Raw genomic sequence first — 19,448 nt, 5'->3', positions numbered from 1 at the left:
TAGGGGACATCTCCTATTACCCTCTGTCACAATTTCGCCGCTCCCCGCTGCATTAAAAGTGGTTAAAAACAGTTTTAAAAAGTTTGTTTATAAACAAACAAAATGGCCACCAAAACAGGAAGTAGGTTGATGTACAGTATGTCCACACATAGAAAATACATTCATACACAAGCAGGCTGTATACACCCTTCCTTTTGAATCTCAAGAGATCATTGTGTTTCTTTCCCCCTGCATCTCTCATGCACTGAAGTTTCAGGCTGCTCTTTTCTTCCTGCAAACAGCTTTGCCCTTGTCTGAATTTCCTCAGTATGTGAAAGTCCAGCCAGCTCAGAGGACGATTTATCCAGCTTGTAAAAGATGAGAGAAGAGAGAAGCTTATCCTAAAAAATCCGCGCTCATATGCCACAAGTAGACCTCAACAGTTTACCACAGTGCTCCAATAAAAGTTCAGTTCTTTCCCTCCGGTACACTGTGTTGCATCCACGCTGTTACCAGTATCACTTTAGGCCACACGTCATATGCAAAGAAAGGGAAGAAAAAACACATATAGTGTAACACTGCGATTGCCTTAGAGCCACCACCTCCCACGTGTGGTAATCGCCGTCACCTCACTCCAAACAAACACCTAGTGCCAGGGACACCCCCCTTCGTGCCCGCACTCACCCCTGAGTCCTCCCAATTATCCGGAGGCAGGAATGATAGCTTTGGGGGGTCAGATGTTAAACTCCGTAGGTAATATCCACTTTCTCCAGAAGAGAACTCTAAAACTCAATGACGAAATCTCTGTAAACTTACAAAAGATTTTTATTTGAGCACAGGCAACGCGTTTCGCGGGTCTGAGCCCGCTTCCTCAGGCCAATACAGTGCCAAATGACAGAAATCATGTAGCATAGGGAGTTTAACATCTGACCCCCCAAAGCTATCATTCCTGCCTCCGGATAATTGGGAGGACTCAGGGGTGAGTGCGGGCACAAAGGGGGGTGTCCCTGGCACTAGGTGTTTGTTTGGAGTGAGGTGACGGCGATTACCACACGTGGGAGGTGGTGGCTCTAAGGCAATCGCAGTGTTACACTATATGTGTTTTTTCTTCCCTTTCTTTGCATATGACGTGTGGCCTAAAGTGATACTGGTAACAGCGTGGATGCAACACAGTGTACCGGAGGGAAAGAACTGAACTTTTATTGGAGCACTGTGGTAAACTGTTGAGGTCTACTTGTGGCATATGAGCGCGGATTTTTTAGGATAATTTTACTTATTGTTTACACAAACGATTTAAATACGCGAACCACGTCTGCAAAGTTTTACTGTTGATCCTAAGCGCAATTTTGTGGATTTATTTAGAAGAGAGAAGCTGCCCTAATCTAAATAATACACAGGCAGTGTGCATAGAGGGGCCTGGAAGGGGGAGTTCATAGCAGAACCACAACACTGAAGAACTTGGCAGCCTTCCAGACACAGGCCGACAAGTCTGACAGGGGAAAGATACATTGATTTATTACAGAGACTGTGATAGCAGAAAGTGCTGCAGTAAGCAAGAACACATTAGAATAGCTTTTGGAACTTGTAGGATGATAAAAAACAGGATGCAATTTTTGTTACGGAGTCTCTTTAAGGTGTCAAAAGCAGTAATAACTTTATGACCAAAAGAATGGGAGGAGCACTGGCAGGTGAAAATGCTCTTGGCAGTAAGGGTATAATGGCCTGTGGGGTGAAGTGGTTAGTCAGTCTGGTAGGAGTGAACACTTAAAATGGATCCGAGATGAACTTTTACTCATTGCATAATTGTGTTCCTTTCCTATTGTTTATAGGGCATTCCTCAAGCCAAATACGGTTTTGTTTTTGTTTTAATGCTCTAATTCCCTATAAACTAAACAAGCCACGCCCACAGGTTTTCAGAGAGCCAAGGCACTTTCAGACAGTAGCAAGGGCTCATGGGAGCTCAGTCTGGGCAGGAGGAGGTATTACTAGCCAGAGATTTCAGAAGCAGAGGGGAGGAGGGTGGATTAGGGTTTTTTGCTCAAGATGCAGATAAGCCTGCTTCTGTGTAATGTTTACAAACAACATGGCTGCTGTTATTGTATCACAGGAATAAATAATCATATTCTATTAAAGCTGTTTGCATCTAGATTTGCTGTGTAAACTATCTAAACTTTAGATATATAGACAAGTTACTTGTTCTAGTTTTTCATCTCGGATCTGCTTTAAAGTGAACCGAGCACCATTTTTAGCACCCAGGGCATCTCAATAGCACGTGAAAAATGCATACCAACAATATGTCTCATTAAAATAAACTTCCATTTTGCATTTAACCACTTAGGGACTGCAGTCATAAAACCCCTTAAAGGGAACCAGAGATGAACGTTTCACACAAAATAAACATATCAGTCGATTGCTTGTAAAGAATAAATGCTCTACCTGATAATTTCGCCGCTCTGGTGTGCCATTTTTAGTGTTTTTTATCCATTATTGCTCCAGGAAAAATCAAATTTGGCCGCCGGCTCATATCCCTTCTGCTTCTGGGTTATGAGTTGTTCTGGATGTGCTGTCTAGGCTATATGAGACTAGGCTGCTGTTTAGGCTGTATGAGAAAGGCTGCTGCAGCCTTTCATCTGTGTGCTTTCATTTTGGTATGATGTGCAGCTGCCTGTAGGAAGTGTCTCTCATAGGAATGAAACTGCAGTCATCATCAGTATCTATGCAGACAGAGTGCACACAGAGCACACAGATCATATTGCAGGCTTTTGCAGCCACACTTGTCTGTTTCAGAGATTCTCTCTCAGCAGCAGCAGCCCCTCCAATGTCATCACAGCTCTCAGTATGCAAAGCAGGAAATCTGAGCCAGGAGGTGGCATGCTTGGGCTTGAAAAGACTCCACAGAAGAGTGACTCAGCTATAATGATTCCACGTCAAACCTAGACTGAGCCTGTCGGGGATTCTTATTACAGCTGATAATAGACTAATTAAGCAGATAAGAATGAAACTAAAAGCAGGGTAGGTGTTTACTGTCATGTTCCCACTGATAAATGTAATAAAATACATGAGGGTGCTTAGTCTCTGGTTCTCTTTAAGGACCAGAGCCTTTTTTTCCATTCAGACCACTGCAGCTTTAACGGTTTATTGCTCGATCATACAACCTACCACCTAAATTAGTTTTACCTCCTTTTTGTGTCCCTAATACAGCTTTCTTTTAGTGCTATTCGACTGCTGCTGTGATTCTTAGTTTTTATTATATTCATCAAAAAAGACATGAATTTTGTCAAAAAAATGATTTTTTTAACTTTCTGTGATAATATTTGTCAAATAAAGTAAAATTTCTGTATACATTTTTGTCCAAATTTATTGTGCTGCATGTCTTTGATTAAAAAAAAACCCATTCAGTGTAGAGGAGAAATAGTATAATGTGTTTTGGGGTGTATTTTTACATATACCCATATGCTGGGTGGGAGAAATATCTCTCTAAATGAGATTCTTTTTTTACACACAATTGTCCATTTACAGAGATATTTCTCCCACCCAGCATAGGTATGTGTAAAAATACACCCTAAAACACATTATACTACTCCCGAGTACCGCGATACCACATGTGTGGCACTTTTTTGCACCCTAACTGCGCTAAGGGGCCCAAAGTCCAATGAGTACCTTTAGGATTTCACAGGTCATTTTGAGACATTTGGTTTCAAGACTGCTCCTCACGGTTTAGGGCCCCTAAAATGCCAGGGCAGTATAGGAACACCACAAATGAACCCATTTTAGAAAGAACACACCCCAAGGTATTCCGTTAGGAGTATGGTGAGTTCATAGAAGATTTTATTTTTTGTCACAAGTTAGCGGAAAATGACACTTTGTGAAAAAAAAAAAACAATAAAAATCAATTTCTGCTAACTTGTGACAAAAAATAAAATCTTCTATTAACTCACCATACTCCTAACGGAATACCTTGGGGTGTCTTTTTTCTATAATGGGGTCATTTGTGGTGTTCCTATACTGCCCTGGCATTTTAGGGGCCCTAAACCGTGAGGAGTAGTCTTGAAACCCAATGTCTCAAAATGACCTGTGAAATCCTAAGGGCTCGTTTCCACTATCGCGAACGCATGCGGATTCGCACATGTAATGCAAGTGGATGGGCCTGTTTCCACTGTAGCGTTGTTGAGGTGCGTTTTTTTCAGCGGGGAAGAAACGCACAAAAGAGCCGCAGAATTCACCTGCGAGTGGAATGCATGCGAATCGCATGCAATGTATTTAATAGGGAAATCGCATGCGTTTTTTGCCGCAAATTCGCATAGGTACCAATGTAAATTCACACAGGCAGTGACATGGTTAAAATCGCATATACCCTCACCTATGCGAATTCGCATGCGTGCAAAAAACGCATGGGGAATCGCATTCGCATGCGATTTCATCAGCGGTGGAATCCAGGCGATTCCGCACCGCAATAGTGGAAACGAGCCCTAAAGGTACTCATTGGACTTTGGGCCCCTTAGCGCACCTAGGCTGCAAAAAAGTGTCACACATGCGGCATCACTGTACTCAGGAGAAGTAGTATAATGTGTTTTGTGGTGTAAATCTCTGTAGATGACAATTTTTTGATTTTTTTTTCACACACAATTGTCCACTTACAGAAATATTTCTCCCACCCAGCATGGGTATGTGTAAAAATACACGGCAAAACACATTATACTACTTCTTCTGAGTATGGCGATACCACGTGTGGCACTTTTTTGCACCCTAACTGCGCTAAGGGGCCCAAAGTCCAATGAGTACCTTCATGATTTCATGATTCATGATTTCACATGCTATCTTTTGACAAAAAATAAAATCTTCTATGAACTCACCATACTCCAAACGGAATACCTTGGGGTGTCTTCTTTCTAAAATGGGGTCATTTGTGGGGTTTTTATACTGTCCTGGCATTTTAGGGGCCCTAAACCATGAGGAGTAGTCTTGAAACCAAATTTCTCAAAATGACTGTTCAGGGGTATAAGCATCTTCAAATTTTGATGACAGGTGGTCTATGAGGGGCCGAATTTTGTGGAACCAGTCATAAGCGGGGTGGCCTCTTAGATGACAGGTTGTATTGGCACTGAAGTGCAGGAAGCACAGGATGTTCTCAAATCGTGACCTGAACATGGCAGCAAAGAACATGGGCATGTGATGTATTGGGTGCGTAGACCAAGAAGACCGCAATACATTCTTTTTGACTAGACCCATGTTAAGGAGAAGGCCCAAAAAAATGTTACGTTCGGAATCTTGGAGTGGCTTCCACCGAAAAGGCTGGGCACAGTAGCTTCTTGGATTAGCGGTTGCGTATTGTGTGGCATAACGGTTGGTCTCGCCACAATTAAGTCGTACTAGCAGTGATCAGCAAAAAAAAAATTTTGTCACTGCGGTGGGGCGGTTGAGGGTTTGGCCGGGTGATCAGAAGCCCACAGGGGGGAGTGCTAGGGGGTGACAGATGGTGACAGGAGGTGATTGATGGGTGTCTCAGTGGGTGATCATAGGGGAGAAAAGATGCAATCAATGCACTGGGGAGGTGATCAGAAGGGGGTCTGAGGGGGATCTGAGGGTTTGGCCGAGTGATCAGGAGCCCACACGGGGCAAATTAGGGCCTGATTTGATGGGTAGGTGTGCTAGGGGGTGACAGGAGGTGATTGATGGGTGTCTCAGGGTGTGAATAGAAGGGGGAATAGATGCAAGCAATGCACTGGGGAGGTGATCGGGGGTATCTAAGGGCGATCTGAGGGTGTGGGCCGGTCATTGGGTGCCCGCAAGGGGCAGATGAGGGTCTGATCTGATGGGTATGATGGGTAGCAGTGACAGGTGGTGAAAGGGGGTGATTGATGGGTGATTAGAGCTGAGAACAGATGTAAATAATGCACGGGGGAGGTGATCAGAGGGGTCTGGGGGGCTATCTCAGGGTGTAGGCGGGTGATTGGGTGCCCGCAAGGGGCAGATTAGGGTCTAATCTGATGGGTAGCAGTGACGGGTGGTGACAGGGGGTGACGGGGTGATTGATAGGTGATCAGTTGGTGATTACAAGGGAGAATATATGAAAGCAATGCACTGGCGAATTGATCAGAGCGGGTCTGGGGGGCTGAGGGTGTGGGCAGGTGATTGGTTGCCCGCAAGGGGCAGATTAGGGTCTTATCTGATGGGCAGCAGTGACAGGGGGTGACGGGGTGATTGATAGGTAATCAGTAGGCGATTACAAGCGAGAATATATGCAAGCAGTGCACTGGCGAGTTGATCAGAGCGGGTCTGGTGGGCTATCTGAGGGTGTGGGCGGGTGATTAGGTGCCCGCAAGGGACAGATTTGGGTATAATCTGATGGGTAGCAGTGACAGGGGGTGACGGGGTGTTTGATAGGTGATCAGTAGGTGATTACAAGTGAGAATATATGCAAGCAGTGCACTGGCGAGTTGATCAGAGGGGGTCTGGGGGGCTATTTGAGGGAGTGGCGTTTGATTGGGTGCCCGCAAGGGGAGGATTAGGATCTGATGGGTAACAGTGACAGGTGGTGATAAGGTGTGATTGATGAGTAATTAGTGGGTGTTTAGAGGAGAGAACAGATGTAAACAATGCACTTGGGAGGTGATCTGACGGCGGGTCTGCGGGTGATCTGAGGGTGTGGGTGATCAGACGCCCGCCAGGGGCAGGTTAGGGTCTGATCTGATGTGTAGCAGTGACAGGGGGTGATTGACAGGTGATTATAGGGGAGGATAGATGTATACAGTACACAAGGGGGGGTGATCAGGAGCCCCCAGGGGGCAGTTAAGGGCTTAATCTAAAAAATAGCGTTGACAAATAGTGACTGGGAGTGATTGATGGGTGATTAGGGGGGTGATTGGGAGCAAACAGGTGTCTAAGGGGGTGGGCAGGGGGGGTCTGAGGGGTGCTGTGGGCGATCAGAGGGCAGGGGGGGGGCAGATCAGTGTGTTTGGGTGCAGACTAGGGTGGCTGCAGCCTGCCCTGGTGGTCCCTCAATCACTGGGACCACCAGGGCAGGAGGCAGCCTGTATAATACGCTTTGTATACATTACAAAGCTTATTATACGCTTTCATTGCGGCAGATCGGGGGTTAACAACCCGCTAGCGCTTCCGTACGGCCGGCGGGTTGACGTCGCGGGTGGGCGGAGCCTATTGCCGGCGGATGCGCCCCCCGGAAGATACCCAGGACCCGACGCCAATGTGCGTTACGTGGTCCTGGGCATGCCACTTTGCCGCCGCCAATATACAGTAGGCGGTCGGCAAGTGGTTAAAGTAGTTTTATTAGCCTACTTCAGCAGGCCTGTCTGTCCAATTGTTTTTGATATAGTCATCATCAAGAAGTAAACAATACCTTTTCATCAACAGGGGGGTGGGTAATTAAGAGTTTCTTTAAAGAGATTGTGTGTGTCAAGATATCATCTCTGACTTGTATAAATGAGGGACTGTGAGAAGGGGGGGGGGGGGGGGGGCATGGCAGTTTCTAGTGAGAGAAAGGATGCCTATTTCATTTTAAAGGATAACTGAACTGAGAGGGATATGAAGGCTGCAATGTTTATTTCCTTTTAAGAAATACTAGTTGCCTGGCAACCCTGCTGATCTATTTGACTGCAGAAGTGTCTAAATAATGCTGGGAATACATGATCCGTTTCTGCGGCTCGATTAGCCGCCGGATCGACTCCCGTCGCGTCCCCACGGGCGCTTATCTTCCGCTCGTTTTCTCCCATTGTTCCGCCCGCGGGTATCGAGTGCCAACAGCGGCTCGATTGAAAAGAAAAAACAACCCGTGTATGCTCAGCATAACACCAGAAACAAGCATGTCAGATTTGACAATGTCAGAAACACCTGATCTGCTGCATGCTTGTTCAAGGTCTATGCCTAAAAGTATTAGAGGCCGAGGATCAGCAGGGCTGCCAGGCAACTGGTATTGCTTAAAAGGAAATAAATAGGTCAGCCTCCATACACCTCTCAACTGCCTTTAACAAAAAGAATACTTTATTTTTTAATGGGACACAGTCTAGTCCAGGAACTTTTAGGGATGTGGGGGCTGTACTGTTATGGTGGGATTTTATTCATTGGCCTTAATTCACGGAGCATTATCAAACGTTTATCAAACACGTTATCAAACGTTTGAGAATTTACCTCATGGGTAAAATCTCATTTTGAATTCACTAAGGTGTTATATATTTGTTGAACGTTTAAAACATTCAATAAATATATAACACCTTAGTGAATTTAAAATGAGATTTTACCCATGAGGTAAATTATCAAACGTTTGATAAAGTGTTTGATAAACGTTTGATAATGCTCCGTGAATTGAGGCCAATGTCATTTTGTGATTTGCAAGTATTTAATAAAGTTTTGTATATATATATATTTTTTCACTATTGGTTCGTACTCAATCAGGTCATACCCCTCCTTTACTTTATCTCAAAGTTTTTTACTTTTAGAGAAGCTAGTTTGGGCAACGTTAAAGTGAACCTGAACCAAGTAAAATTATTTAAAATAAACACATGATGTACCTGCAAATGAATATTACTTACCTTGCCATCAGTTCCTCTCAGAAGCTCACCATTTTCTTCTTGCCACTATTCCTTCCAGTTCCTACAAGATTTTGTCTGAACTGAAATAGAACGGTTGCTGTCAGTTATAACTGAAAGGACAACTGACAAACAAGATAATGTTCATTTTTCCCTATGGGTCAAGTGGTTGATATTACAATTGTGCTGACCAGGAAGCCGTTATGGGGTAATGACCATTTTCAAAACAGAGGAGGGAGAATCCAGCAATCACAGTGAACAGGACGCAGGAGAGGAGAAAGAGATTGAGGAGTAGACTACATAGGAGGTAAGTATGACGTGTACCTACAAATGAATATTACATGCTTTCCTTGCCATCAGTTCCTGTCAGAAGCTCACCATTTTCTTCTAACAATGCTTCTTTCCAGTTCTGGCAAGATCTTGTCAAACTTGTCTATTGGACAGGGCCCTTTTTCACTATATCAGTTGCTGTCAATTACAACTGGAAGGACAACAGAGAGGGATATGGATGTTTCATTTTAAACAATACAAGTTGCCTGGCAGTCCTGCTGATCTCTTTGGCTGCAGTAGTGGCTGAATCACACAAATGAAACAAGCATGCAGCTAATCCAGTCTGACTTCAGTCAGATCACCTGATCTGCATGCTTGAGGAGCTGTGGCTAAAAGTATTAAGTAGAGTCCAGCAACTGGTATTATTTTGAAAGGAAAAATGCATATCCTCAGTTTAGGTTCCCTTTAAAGAGAGTCTGAAGCGAGAATAAATCTTGCTTCAGACCTCATAGATAGCAGGGGCATGTGTGCCCCTGCTAAAACACCGCTATCCCGCGGCTTAACGGGGGTCCCTTCACCCCCAAATTCCCTCGGTGCAGCGGGGGAGCGCTTCCTGGTTGGGGCAGGGCTAACCGCAGCAGCCCTGCCCCACGCGCGTCTGTCAGCGCGTATCTCCGCCGCTCCCCCGCCCTTCTCAGTCTTCCTTCACTGAGAGGGGCGGGGGAGAGTCGGTAATGCGCGTCTGATAGACGCGACTGGAGGCAGGGCTGCAGCCGTTAGCCCTCCCTCCAGGAAGACATAAATCACGACCAACTCTACGACTAACTATTGCGGGGGTGGGTTTGGGGGTGAAGGGACCCCCGTTTAGCGGCGCGATAGTGGCGGTTTAGCAGGGGCACACATGCCCCTGCTAACTATGAGCTCTGAAGCGAGATTTATTCTCGCTTCAGAGTCTCTTTAAGTGAACCTAAACTGAAGGTAGGAAAAAGTTTCACTTACCTGGGGCTTCTACCAACCCCGACGGCGAACAGTGCCCGTGTCATACCTCAGTGATCCTCCGGTCACCCGCAGTGGCTTAGTGGGCCACTGCATGCATCGTTAACACTCCCAGCGGCAAGAGTCCTGTGCAGGTGTAGTGCAAGGTTTTCTCTTACTGCTCCTGCGCAGGATGCTCTTTCCACCGGGAGCACGAACAAGGATGGGTGCGGCCAGGGCCACGCAGGTGCAGTGGCCTCCTGCCTGATCAGTTGGCAGAAACGAAGCTAAGCCACTGCAGGGGACCGAAGAATTGTTGAAGACCAGCTTGGGCACAGGAAGGCTGCAGGGGGCTGGTAGAAGCACCAGGTAATTTAAACTTTTTCCTGCCTTCGGTTTAAGTTCACGTTAAAGGACAACTGAAATGAGAAGAACATGGACGCTGCCATATTTATTTCCTTTTAAACAATACTGATTGCCTGGCAGCCCTGCTGGTCTATTTGGCTGCAGTATGTCTGAGTAACACCAGTAACAAGCATGCAGCTAATCTTGTCAGATCTGACATTAACCACTTAACGACCGCCTAACGCCGATAGGCGTCGGCGGGTCGTTAGTGGTATAGCATGGAAACGGCCGCTCCGAGCGGCCTTTCCATGCTAGTTCACGGAGACTGCCTCCGTGAACAGTGTGCCTCCGTGAACAGTGTGCGAGCCGCCGATCGCGGCTCGCACGCATAATGTAAACATGCGGGGAAGAATTCCCCGCTGTTTACATCACACGCCGTGACGTAGATCGGCGATCCCCGGCCTCTGATTGGCCGGGGATCGCCGCATTCTGATTCGCCGGCATTGACTAGGCGGCGCAGGACGGATCTCCGTCCTGCGCTGCCCATAGGAGGAAGGGGAGGGACGGAAGGGGACGGAGGAGGAAATTCGCTGCGGAGGGGGGCTTTAAGGAGCCCCCCCCCCCGCCGAACGAACAGAGCCGGCGGCGATCAGACTTCCCCCAGCAGGACATCCCCCTAATGGGGAAAAAAGGGGGTAAGTCTGATCGCCCAGCCTCCTTGCTGATCTGTGCTGTGGGCTGTAGAGCCCACGCTGCACAGATCAGCGAAATCACCCCTGGTCCTTAAAGAGGATCTGTAACATAAAAAGATCCCCTGGGGGGTACTCACCTCGGGTGGGGGAAGCCTCCGGATCCTAATGAGGCTTCCCACGCCGTCCTCCATCCGTCAGGGGTCTCGCTGCAGCCCTCCGTGGAGTCCGGGCAGCGGTGACGTCATTATTTACCTTCCTGGCTCCAGCGCAGGCGCTCTGACGGCTGTCGGCTCCGAACTACACGGAAATACCCGATCGCCGTCGGGTCTGCTCTACTGCGCAGGCGCAAGTTTCCGGCGCCTGCGCAGTAGAGCGGACCCGACTGAGATCGGGTATTTCCGTGTAGTTCGGAACGGAAAGCCTCCACAGCGCCCCCCGCTGGAGCCAGCAAAGGTAAATATTAAACTAACAGTCGGCACAGTCGCCGGCTGTTCGGAGGGCTGCGGAGAGACCCCCGTGGGACAGAGGACGGCGTGGGAAGCCTCATTAGGATCCGGAGGCTTCCCCCACCCGAGGTGAGTACCCCCCAGGGGATCTTTTTAATGTTACAGAGTCTCTTTAAGTGGTTAATGTCAGAAACACCTCATATGCTGCATCCTTGTTCAAGAGCTATGACTAAAAGTATTAGAGGCTAAGGATTAGCAGGACAACCAGGCAACTGGTATTTCTTAAAAAGGAAACAAATATGGCAGCCTCCATATCCCTCTAGCTTCAGTTGTCCTTTAAGACTCTGTTTCCACTTGCACCAGATTACGTGTGGCTAGCGGGAGCAGACAGTGTAGTGTCTGCTCTGATCCAGCTGGAGCCCAGGGCAGGTGCGTTAACCCCATATGTTATATGGGGAATGCATCTGCTCTTCCAGGATTTTTGCAGATTGCACAGAAGTGTGGCCCAATTACTGCAACAAATCCGTTGCAGGCTGACAAGTGTGAATGACTGCTATGTAGAAAATATGAGCTGTTCACTGTCAGTTTTGCAAGGAGCACAGAACAGAAAAAACATGTCCATTCTAGCTCAAGTGGAAACACAGCCTTAAAGGGACTCCAAGCACCTCTCATGGTTATGCCTTTAAAGAGAATCTGTACTCTAAAATGTTTACAGCAAAAAGCATACCATTCTATTCATTATGTTCTCCTGGGCCCCTCTGTGCTGTTTCTGCCATTCTCTGCTGCAATCCTGGCTTGTAATTAACAGTTTTAGGCAGTGTCTACAAACAAACTAACCAGCTTGTGATAGGCTCACATAAGCAGAGTGTGTGAGTCATACAGAGCCTGCAGGGGGCCTGCAGAGGGTATGTATCGCTTCTATCCAATCACAAGCAGCCTTGCACATTCCGCACATTCCAGCCTTAGCCGACAGAAGAAAACAGATTAGATCATATAACAGAGATAACACAGCCACTGTGCAATTAGGAAAGGCTGCAGTAAGCCAGAGCACATTAGAACAGGCAAAGGAACTTATAGGATAGAAGAACTAAGGCTGACAATTTTGTTACAGAGTCTCTTTAAAGAGGAGCTGTTAGGTATACGGTCTCAGAGAAAAAAAAAAAAAAACATACATCAGTAGCTAAATATTGGCTGTACTTACATTACATATGCATTTCACTGTCCACGTTTGGATCTCACAGAATTTTTATATAGTATTTGTAGAGATTTATGCTCCTGACAGTTCCTGGCAGGTTCCATCTTTGACTGTCTGTGTCTGAAGCCAGTCGTGATGTAATATCCTCCCTTATGCCCCATACTCACGGGAAACATTTCTGGCCTGTCGCTAGCACATGGGAGCGTGTGCGCGACAGGCCGGCGACAGCTCGTCGCCAGGTCCCTCCGCATACACACGGCTGAGGGACCTGGCAACTGACGCGAAGGAAGCAGTCGCTGAAGTTCCTCCCCCGCTGGAAGCTCAGGGTATTCTCTGCTGGTTGCTGTCGCTAGTCCGCATACTCACGCGGACTAGCGACAGTTGCAGCGGAGTTGCGGCAGCAGTGACGAGCGACGGTTCGGGGTGCGCGCCCTGCAACGCCTCATACTCACGGGCGACCTGTCGCTGCAACACGCGCGCGCCGCGTGTTGCGGCGACAATTGTAGCCCGTGAGTATGGGCCATAACCCTGCTTCCTGATTTAGTATTCATTAGCCCTCCCAACCCTCAGACACTCCCACCAGCCTCTGTTATAACGGGGGGGGGGGGGGAGGGGGATTGGGGCTAGGTGCGGGCATATAACAGTCTGTGGGAGGGGGATGGAGATCGACAGCTCTGTCAGTCTGCGGAGGTGGGGGGCGGCGGGGTGGTGGTAGTGAGACCGCCAGCTCTGTCATTCTGCGGGGGTGGGGGGTATCTGGTGGTGCGATCATATCGCCAGCTCTGTCAGTCTGCGAGAGGGGGGGGGGGGGGGGGGGGGGAGATGATGCGATCTTATCGTCAGCTCTGTCAGTCTGCTGCTATTCTCCTCTCTAATCACACCCTGATCACCTATCAATCACCCCGTCACCACCTGTCACTGCTACCCATCATATCATACCCTAAACTGCCCCCTGCAGGCACCCAAACACCCGCCCACACCCTCAGACCCAGCCTGAACACCTCTCCAGTGCAATATTTATATATGTTCTCCCTTCTAATCACCCATCAATCACCCCCTGTCACTGCTACCCATCATACCAGACCCTCATCTGCCCCTTTGCGGGCACCGAATCCTCTGCCCAAACCCTCAGGACCCCCCCCCCCCCCTGATCACCTCCCCAGTGCATTGCTTGCATCTATTCCCCCCTCTAATCACACCTTGAGACACCCATCAATCACCTCCTGTCACCCCATAGCACACCTACCCCTCAGATCAGGCCCTAATTTGCCCCATGTGGGCTCCTGATCACTCCGCCAAACCCTCAGATCCCCCTTCCGATCACCTCCCCAGTGCATTGATAGCTTCTACTCTCCTCTCTAATCACCCCTGATCACCTATCAATCTCCCCGTCACCCCGTGTCACCACCTGTCACTGCTACCCATCAGATCAGACCCTTAACTGCCCTCTGCGGGGCACCCAAACACCCGCCCACACCCTCAGACCCCACCTGAACACCTCTCCAGTGCATTATTTACATCTGTTCTCCCCTCTAATCACCCACTGTCACTGCTACCCATCAGATCAGTCCCTTATCTGCCCCTTTGCGGGCACCCAATCACCTGCCCAAACCCTCAGACCTCCTCCCCCCACCCGATCACCTCCCCAGTGCATTGATTGCTTCTACTCTCCCCTCTAATCACCCCCAGACACCCATCAATCACCTCCTGTCACCCCCTAGCACTCCTATCCATCAGATCAGGCCCTAATCTGCCCCCTGCGGGCTTCTGATCACCCGGCCAAGCCCTCACCCACCCCACCGCAGTGACAGAATTTTTTTTTCCTGATCACTGCTGGTCTCTACGACTTAATTGTGGCTGAGACCAACCGTTATGCCACACGATACGCAACCTGCAATCCAAGAAGCTACCGTGCCCAGCCTTTTTGGTGGAAACCACTCCAAGATTCCGAACGTAACATTTTTTTGGGCCTTCTCCTTAACATGGGTCTAGTCAAAAAGAATGTATTGCGGTCTTATTGGTCTACCCACCCAATACATCACATGCCCATGTTCTCTGCTGCCATGTCCAGGTCACGATTTGAGAACATCCTGCACTTCAGTGCCAATACAACCTGTCATTTAAGAGGCCACCCTGCTTATGACCAATTCCACAAAATTCAGCCCCTCATAGACCACCTGTCATCAAAATTTGCAGATGCTTATACCCCTGAACAGGCATTTTGAGGCATTTGGTTTCCAGACTACTCCTCACGGTTTTGGGCACCCCAAGGTATCCCGTTAGGTGTATGAGGAGTTCATAGATTTTATTTATTTTGTCACAAGTTAGCGGAAATTGATTTTTTTTTTTCCACAAACAAAAATCAATTTCCGCTAACTTGTGACAAAAAAATAAATAAATCTATGAACTCACCATACTCCTAACGGAATACCTTGGGGTGTCTTCTTTCTAAAATGGGGTCACTTGTGGGGTTCCTATACTGCCCTGGCATTTTAGGAGCCCTAAACTGTGAGGAGTAGTCTAGAAACAAAATGACCTGTGAAATCCTTAAGGTGCTCATAGGACGTTGGGTCTTTTAGCGCACCTAGGCTGCAAAAAAGTGTCACATGTGATATTGTCATACTCAGGAGAAGTAGTATAATGTGTTTTGGGGTGTATTTTTACACATACCCATGCTGAGTGGGAGAAATCTCTCTGTAAATGGACAATTGTGTGTGAAAAAAAAATCAAAACATCTCATTTACAGAGATATTTCTCCAACCCAGCATGGGTATGTGTAAAAATACACCCCAAAACACAATATACTATTTCTCTAGAGTACGGAAATACCACATGACCCCTTTTTGCAGCCTAGGTGCGCTAAGGGGCCCAAAGTCCTATGAGCACCTTTAACCACTTCAGCGCCACAGGGTTTTTTGCTTAAAAACCAGAGCAATTTTCACATTTCGGCGCTCCTCCCATTCATTCACCAATAACTGTATTGCTACTCATCAGATGTAAATGATCTATATCTTGTTTTTTTGCCACATATTATGCTTTGTGAGGATGATATTTGCTTTTAGTAATTATGTTATTATCTGTGCATTTTAAAGGGAAAAATGAGAAAAAAAAAAAAGTAAAAATACACTATTTCTCCATTTCCATCCACTATAGTTTTCAAATAAACAATGTTACCATAGGTAAAACCCACACATTGTATTTGCTAATTTGTCCTGGTTATCTCAACATTTAAATAATGTTCCTAGTACAATGTATGGCGATAATATATTAGTTTCTGGTTTGTGTTTTTTGTTTTCTCATTGTACTCTATCAGTAATTAAAAGCCCTTATCTTCATGATTAACAGTAATACACTCTCATGGCATACATATTTTAAAAGCTAAGTCCCTAGGGTAACTATGTATTCTCTTTTCAATGCTGTCACTTTTGGGTTTTTTTACAAGTATTTCTTTGGGGGTACAGAGTACATGAAAACAACAGTTTTATTGCTTTTCATTCAGTTTTCTGGTAAAAACAATCACATGACTTAGCCCTCAGTTGTCAAACAACACAAAATCTATTCTCTCACTTGTCACGGTTAAAATGATACCCTATATACATAATCAGATAGCTTATTGGGCATACAGCACACTGTTTACCACAAGTACGCCTATCTACTCCCCTGAGCTTCAAGTGAAGTTTTGTGGGGAGTAGATAAGCGTAGCAAGGGATTCAAAGTGGTTAAGCCTTACAAGGGTGCTTACAATTTAGCACCCCCCCCCCCAAAATGTCAGGACAGTAAACACACCCCACAAATGACCCCATTTTGGAAAGTAGACACCCTAAAGTATTCAAAGAGGGGCATGGTGAGTCCGTGGCAGATCATTTTTTTTTGTCACAAGTTAGCAGAAATGGAAACTTTTTTTTGTCACAAAGTGTCATTTTCCGCTAACTTGTGACAAAAAATAAAATCTATGAACTCACCATGCCTCTTAGTGAATACTTTGGGATGTCTTCTTTCCAAAATGGGGTCATTTGGGAGGTATTTATACTATCCTGGAATTCTAGCACCTCATGAAACCTGACAGGTGCTCAGAAAAATCAGAGATGCTTCAAAATGGGAAAATTCACTTTTGGCACCACAGTTTGTAAACGCTATAACTTTTACCCAAACCAATAAATATACACAGTTTTTTTTTTTTTTTAATCAAAGACATGTAGCACAACAAATGTGGACAAAAATGTATATAGAAATTTTACTTTATTTGAAAAAGGTCAGCACAGAAAGTTAAAAAAAAATAATTTTTTTGACAAAATTCATGTCTTTATTGATGAATATAATAAAAACTAAAACTCGCAGCAGCAATCAAATAGCACCAAAAGAAAGCTGTATTAGTGACAAGAAAATGAGGTAAAATTAATTTAGATAGTAGGTTGTATGACCGGGCAATAAACCGTTAAAGCTGCAGTGGTCTGAATGGAAAAAACGGCTCTGGTCCTTAAGGGGTGAAAAGATTGTGGTCCTCAAGTGGTTAAAGAGGATTTCTAGAAGCACTGAAGAACAGTGTGATATGGGAACACACAAGGCTGTATCAGAGATATCCAGTGCAGAGGCCAGACCAGCTGGCGATGAACAACATAAACATGAGCCATTGCTATGAAAATATTCTCACAAGAACATTAAACAAATGGCCTCTTCAGAACAAGATGACAGTTCCTGGAACATGGAATTGTCCAGGCCATGCGCAGTAAAGACTGTGCTTGTCACAGGGTCTTAGCCAATAGCAGGTGAGGAGTTATTGATGCGTCCCTATTCAGAAGATATCTCATTTAACTCTTTAGTGGTCTGTATTAAAGCAGCAGACAGGCTCCAGAGTGCCACTTCTGACTACTGCTGCTTCTTCTTATGTCTGGCTGATGACTTCCACCCTTTACTTTTATTTATAATGTATTGTCATATTATCTAACTGTATGCTGTATATAGGCCTACGGGCTACGTAGTATAGAAGGAACATAAGAGGAAACCTGGTTGCCATGCAATGGAACCAAGAGCTGTAACGCAAAGAGGACTTACTACAGAACAATTACTTCGCTGTGTAGGGATATGCATCTGTATATCTGTTTCCTGAATAAACTCCTTGAAACTGTGATGACGCCTAAAAAGTTCTATCTCTTATGCTGTTGCTGTGATGAGAGTCAAGTTATCACCCTTCCTGTGATATGGTGCCGAACGAAGGTGTAGTGTTGCCAATAGCACCCAACGTATAAATTCTTACACACTATTTCTGCTTCCTGATTCACGGAAGCAGACATTCTCCTGTACTTTCAAATGGCCTTATCTGCCATCTCTGTCATTTTGAGGAGGAGCATAAATACAATTGTGTATCTCATCAGTTTATTTTCACCTTGTGTTCACTTCTGTTACAGTGAACTTAGGCCTACATGCCCATTGGATCAAGTTTCAGTAAGTTTTAACAAGAAAAAGAAAATACATTCCAGAAAAAAAAAGTACTAAGCATTTGTTAAATGTATATTTTCTGTATAACAATTTGGTGAAAAGTTAAGAATTACAAGAGACAACAGAAGACATCTCATTACCAGTGAGAGATTTGATTAAAAATAAAAAAATTCAAAGCCAGACAAGTGGCAACTGTACTGCCACAAATAAGTCAAGGCTTCTTTGGCACATGTTTCATACATTGTATTCTTCAGGCACACTTCATGCAAATACTGTATAAAAATAATCAAGCATTTGTCATGAAAATCTGTAGCGTATCAGGCCTCAATCCCGGTCACCAGTGATAACATCACAAACAGCAGGAAGGCGGCTGCTGGGGGAGTCACATACTCATGCAGGGTGGGAGCTCCTGAGGGGCACACAATTAGAAATCAGGAAACTAAAACCAGCGCTAATAGAAGAGGCCAGCAGCCGCTCCAAGCGTCACGTGACGGGCCTGTTTATATCTTTGGCACGCATGCGCACATCACTCACCCATTCATTCACCGCACTCACAGTGACAACAAGCGAGCCAGCGCCGTGTGGACGCTCCGCATACACCCTGTGCGGGAGTGACCGGAGGCGCTGATGCGCATAGTGGGGGGATGGGGTGCCGTGTCCCCCTCTAATAAAGCAATCCATACAGTACTGTTATAAAATGCTTGTTATGTAAGCGCAGGCTCCGCTGAATGAAGAGAGCCCTGTGACTTCTGCTATTATGTGGCGATGCCTCTCCATGACGCCGGGCCGCCAGCAGGGCAGGCGTGTGTAACGGCTACAGCGTTGTTTCGCAAGCGTCACATCCCGGCAGGACACAGCGGCTCAGAGCCAGCAGTTGCAGCGCTTGCGGCCGCTACATGTATGAATGACAGCTAGCGCTCCCCCAGCGGCCAGCTCCGCTCCCAGCCATGAATGAGTCACAGCGGACCTCTCCTCGGGCCAGCGCTGAGCATTCTTCCCGGACATGAATGAACCAGCTGCCAGCCTACGGCAACAACACCGACAAAAACAATGAACGTCACACGCCATCCCCGGCTCCAGGCAGCGAGCGACGTCACCACCAGCAGCCAGGGACGCTCCCCGGGCCCCCCAACCACCTGCCCCGCACAATGCGGCCCTCCCCGGGGGGTGACATGTCACCTGCCGCACTTGTCAACACAAACTTTCTTTATCTACTTACCAAGCCCGTCGCCATTACCTAATCTCTACCCCGTAAACTGCCAGCAGGGGCAGGAGTTACAAGACAGCTCGGATTCCCATTGGCTACAACTCTCATCTGTCAAACAAACTCTCCCTCCCATTGGTGAAAAGTTATAGCCGATCACTATTGGCCGGCACTGTTGAAGTAGAAACATCTTTCCGTTGGTGGAGGTGCCTGACAATCTAATTCATTCTTGCCTAGCGATTGGCTGGCTTTGGGAATGTTTTGTAAACGCTGATCGGGGATTCAGTCTTTTGTGTTAATGGGAAATGTAGTTCCGGGAGCTTTAACTCTTGGGCAGGTCTGATTGCAGCTGTGGAGCTGCAG

The 19,448-nt window shown here is 46.6% G+C and overlaps 1 protein-coding gene across 2 annotated transcripts in view; it reads right to left on the bottom strand.

Annotated features, from left to right (window-relative positions):
* HBP1 (HMG-box transcription factor 1) overlaps positions 1–19,197 on the bottom strand; it is a 98,197-nt gene extending 79,000 nt beyond the window's left edge. Inside the window, exons 1-2 of one of the 2 annotated variants that reach the window (XM_068276281.1) lie at positions 19,101–19,124; positions 8,526–8,605 (exon numbers count right to left, since the gene is read on the bottom strand). Coding sequence is in view for 1 of the 2 variants with exons in the window: in XM_068276280.1 (XP_068132381.1) it covers positions 19,101–19,115 (15 nt within the window). In the remaining variant the exon portion in view is untranslated. Of the gene's footprint in view, positions 1–8,525; positions 8,606–19,100 lie in introns of both variants that reach the window. The other variant, XM_068276280.1, reaches the window with a different exon arrangement.
* Positions 19,198–19,448: the final 251 nt, after the last annotated feature.

Source organism: Hyperolius riggenbachi, chromosome 3 (assembly GCF_040937935.1).
Source record: "Hyperolius riggenbachi isolate aHypRig1 chromosome 3, aHypRig1.pri, whole genome shotgun sequence".
Classification (NCBI taxonomy): Eukaryota; Metazoa; Chordata; class Amphibia; order Anura; family Hyperoliidae; genus Hyperolius; species Hyperolius riggenbachi.
This window is presented reverse-complemented; position numbering and strand designations above follow the sequence as displayed.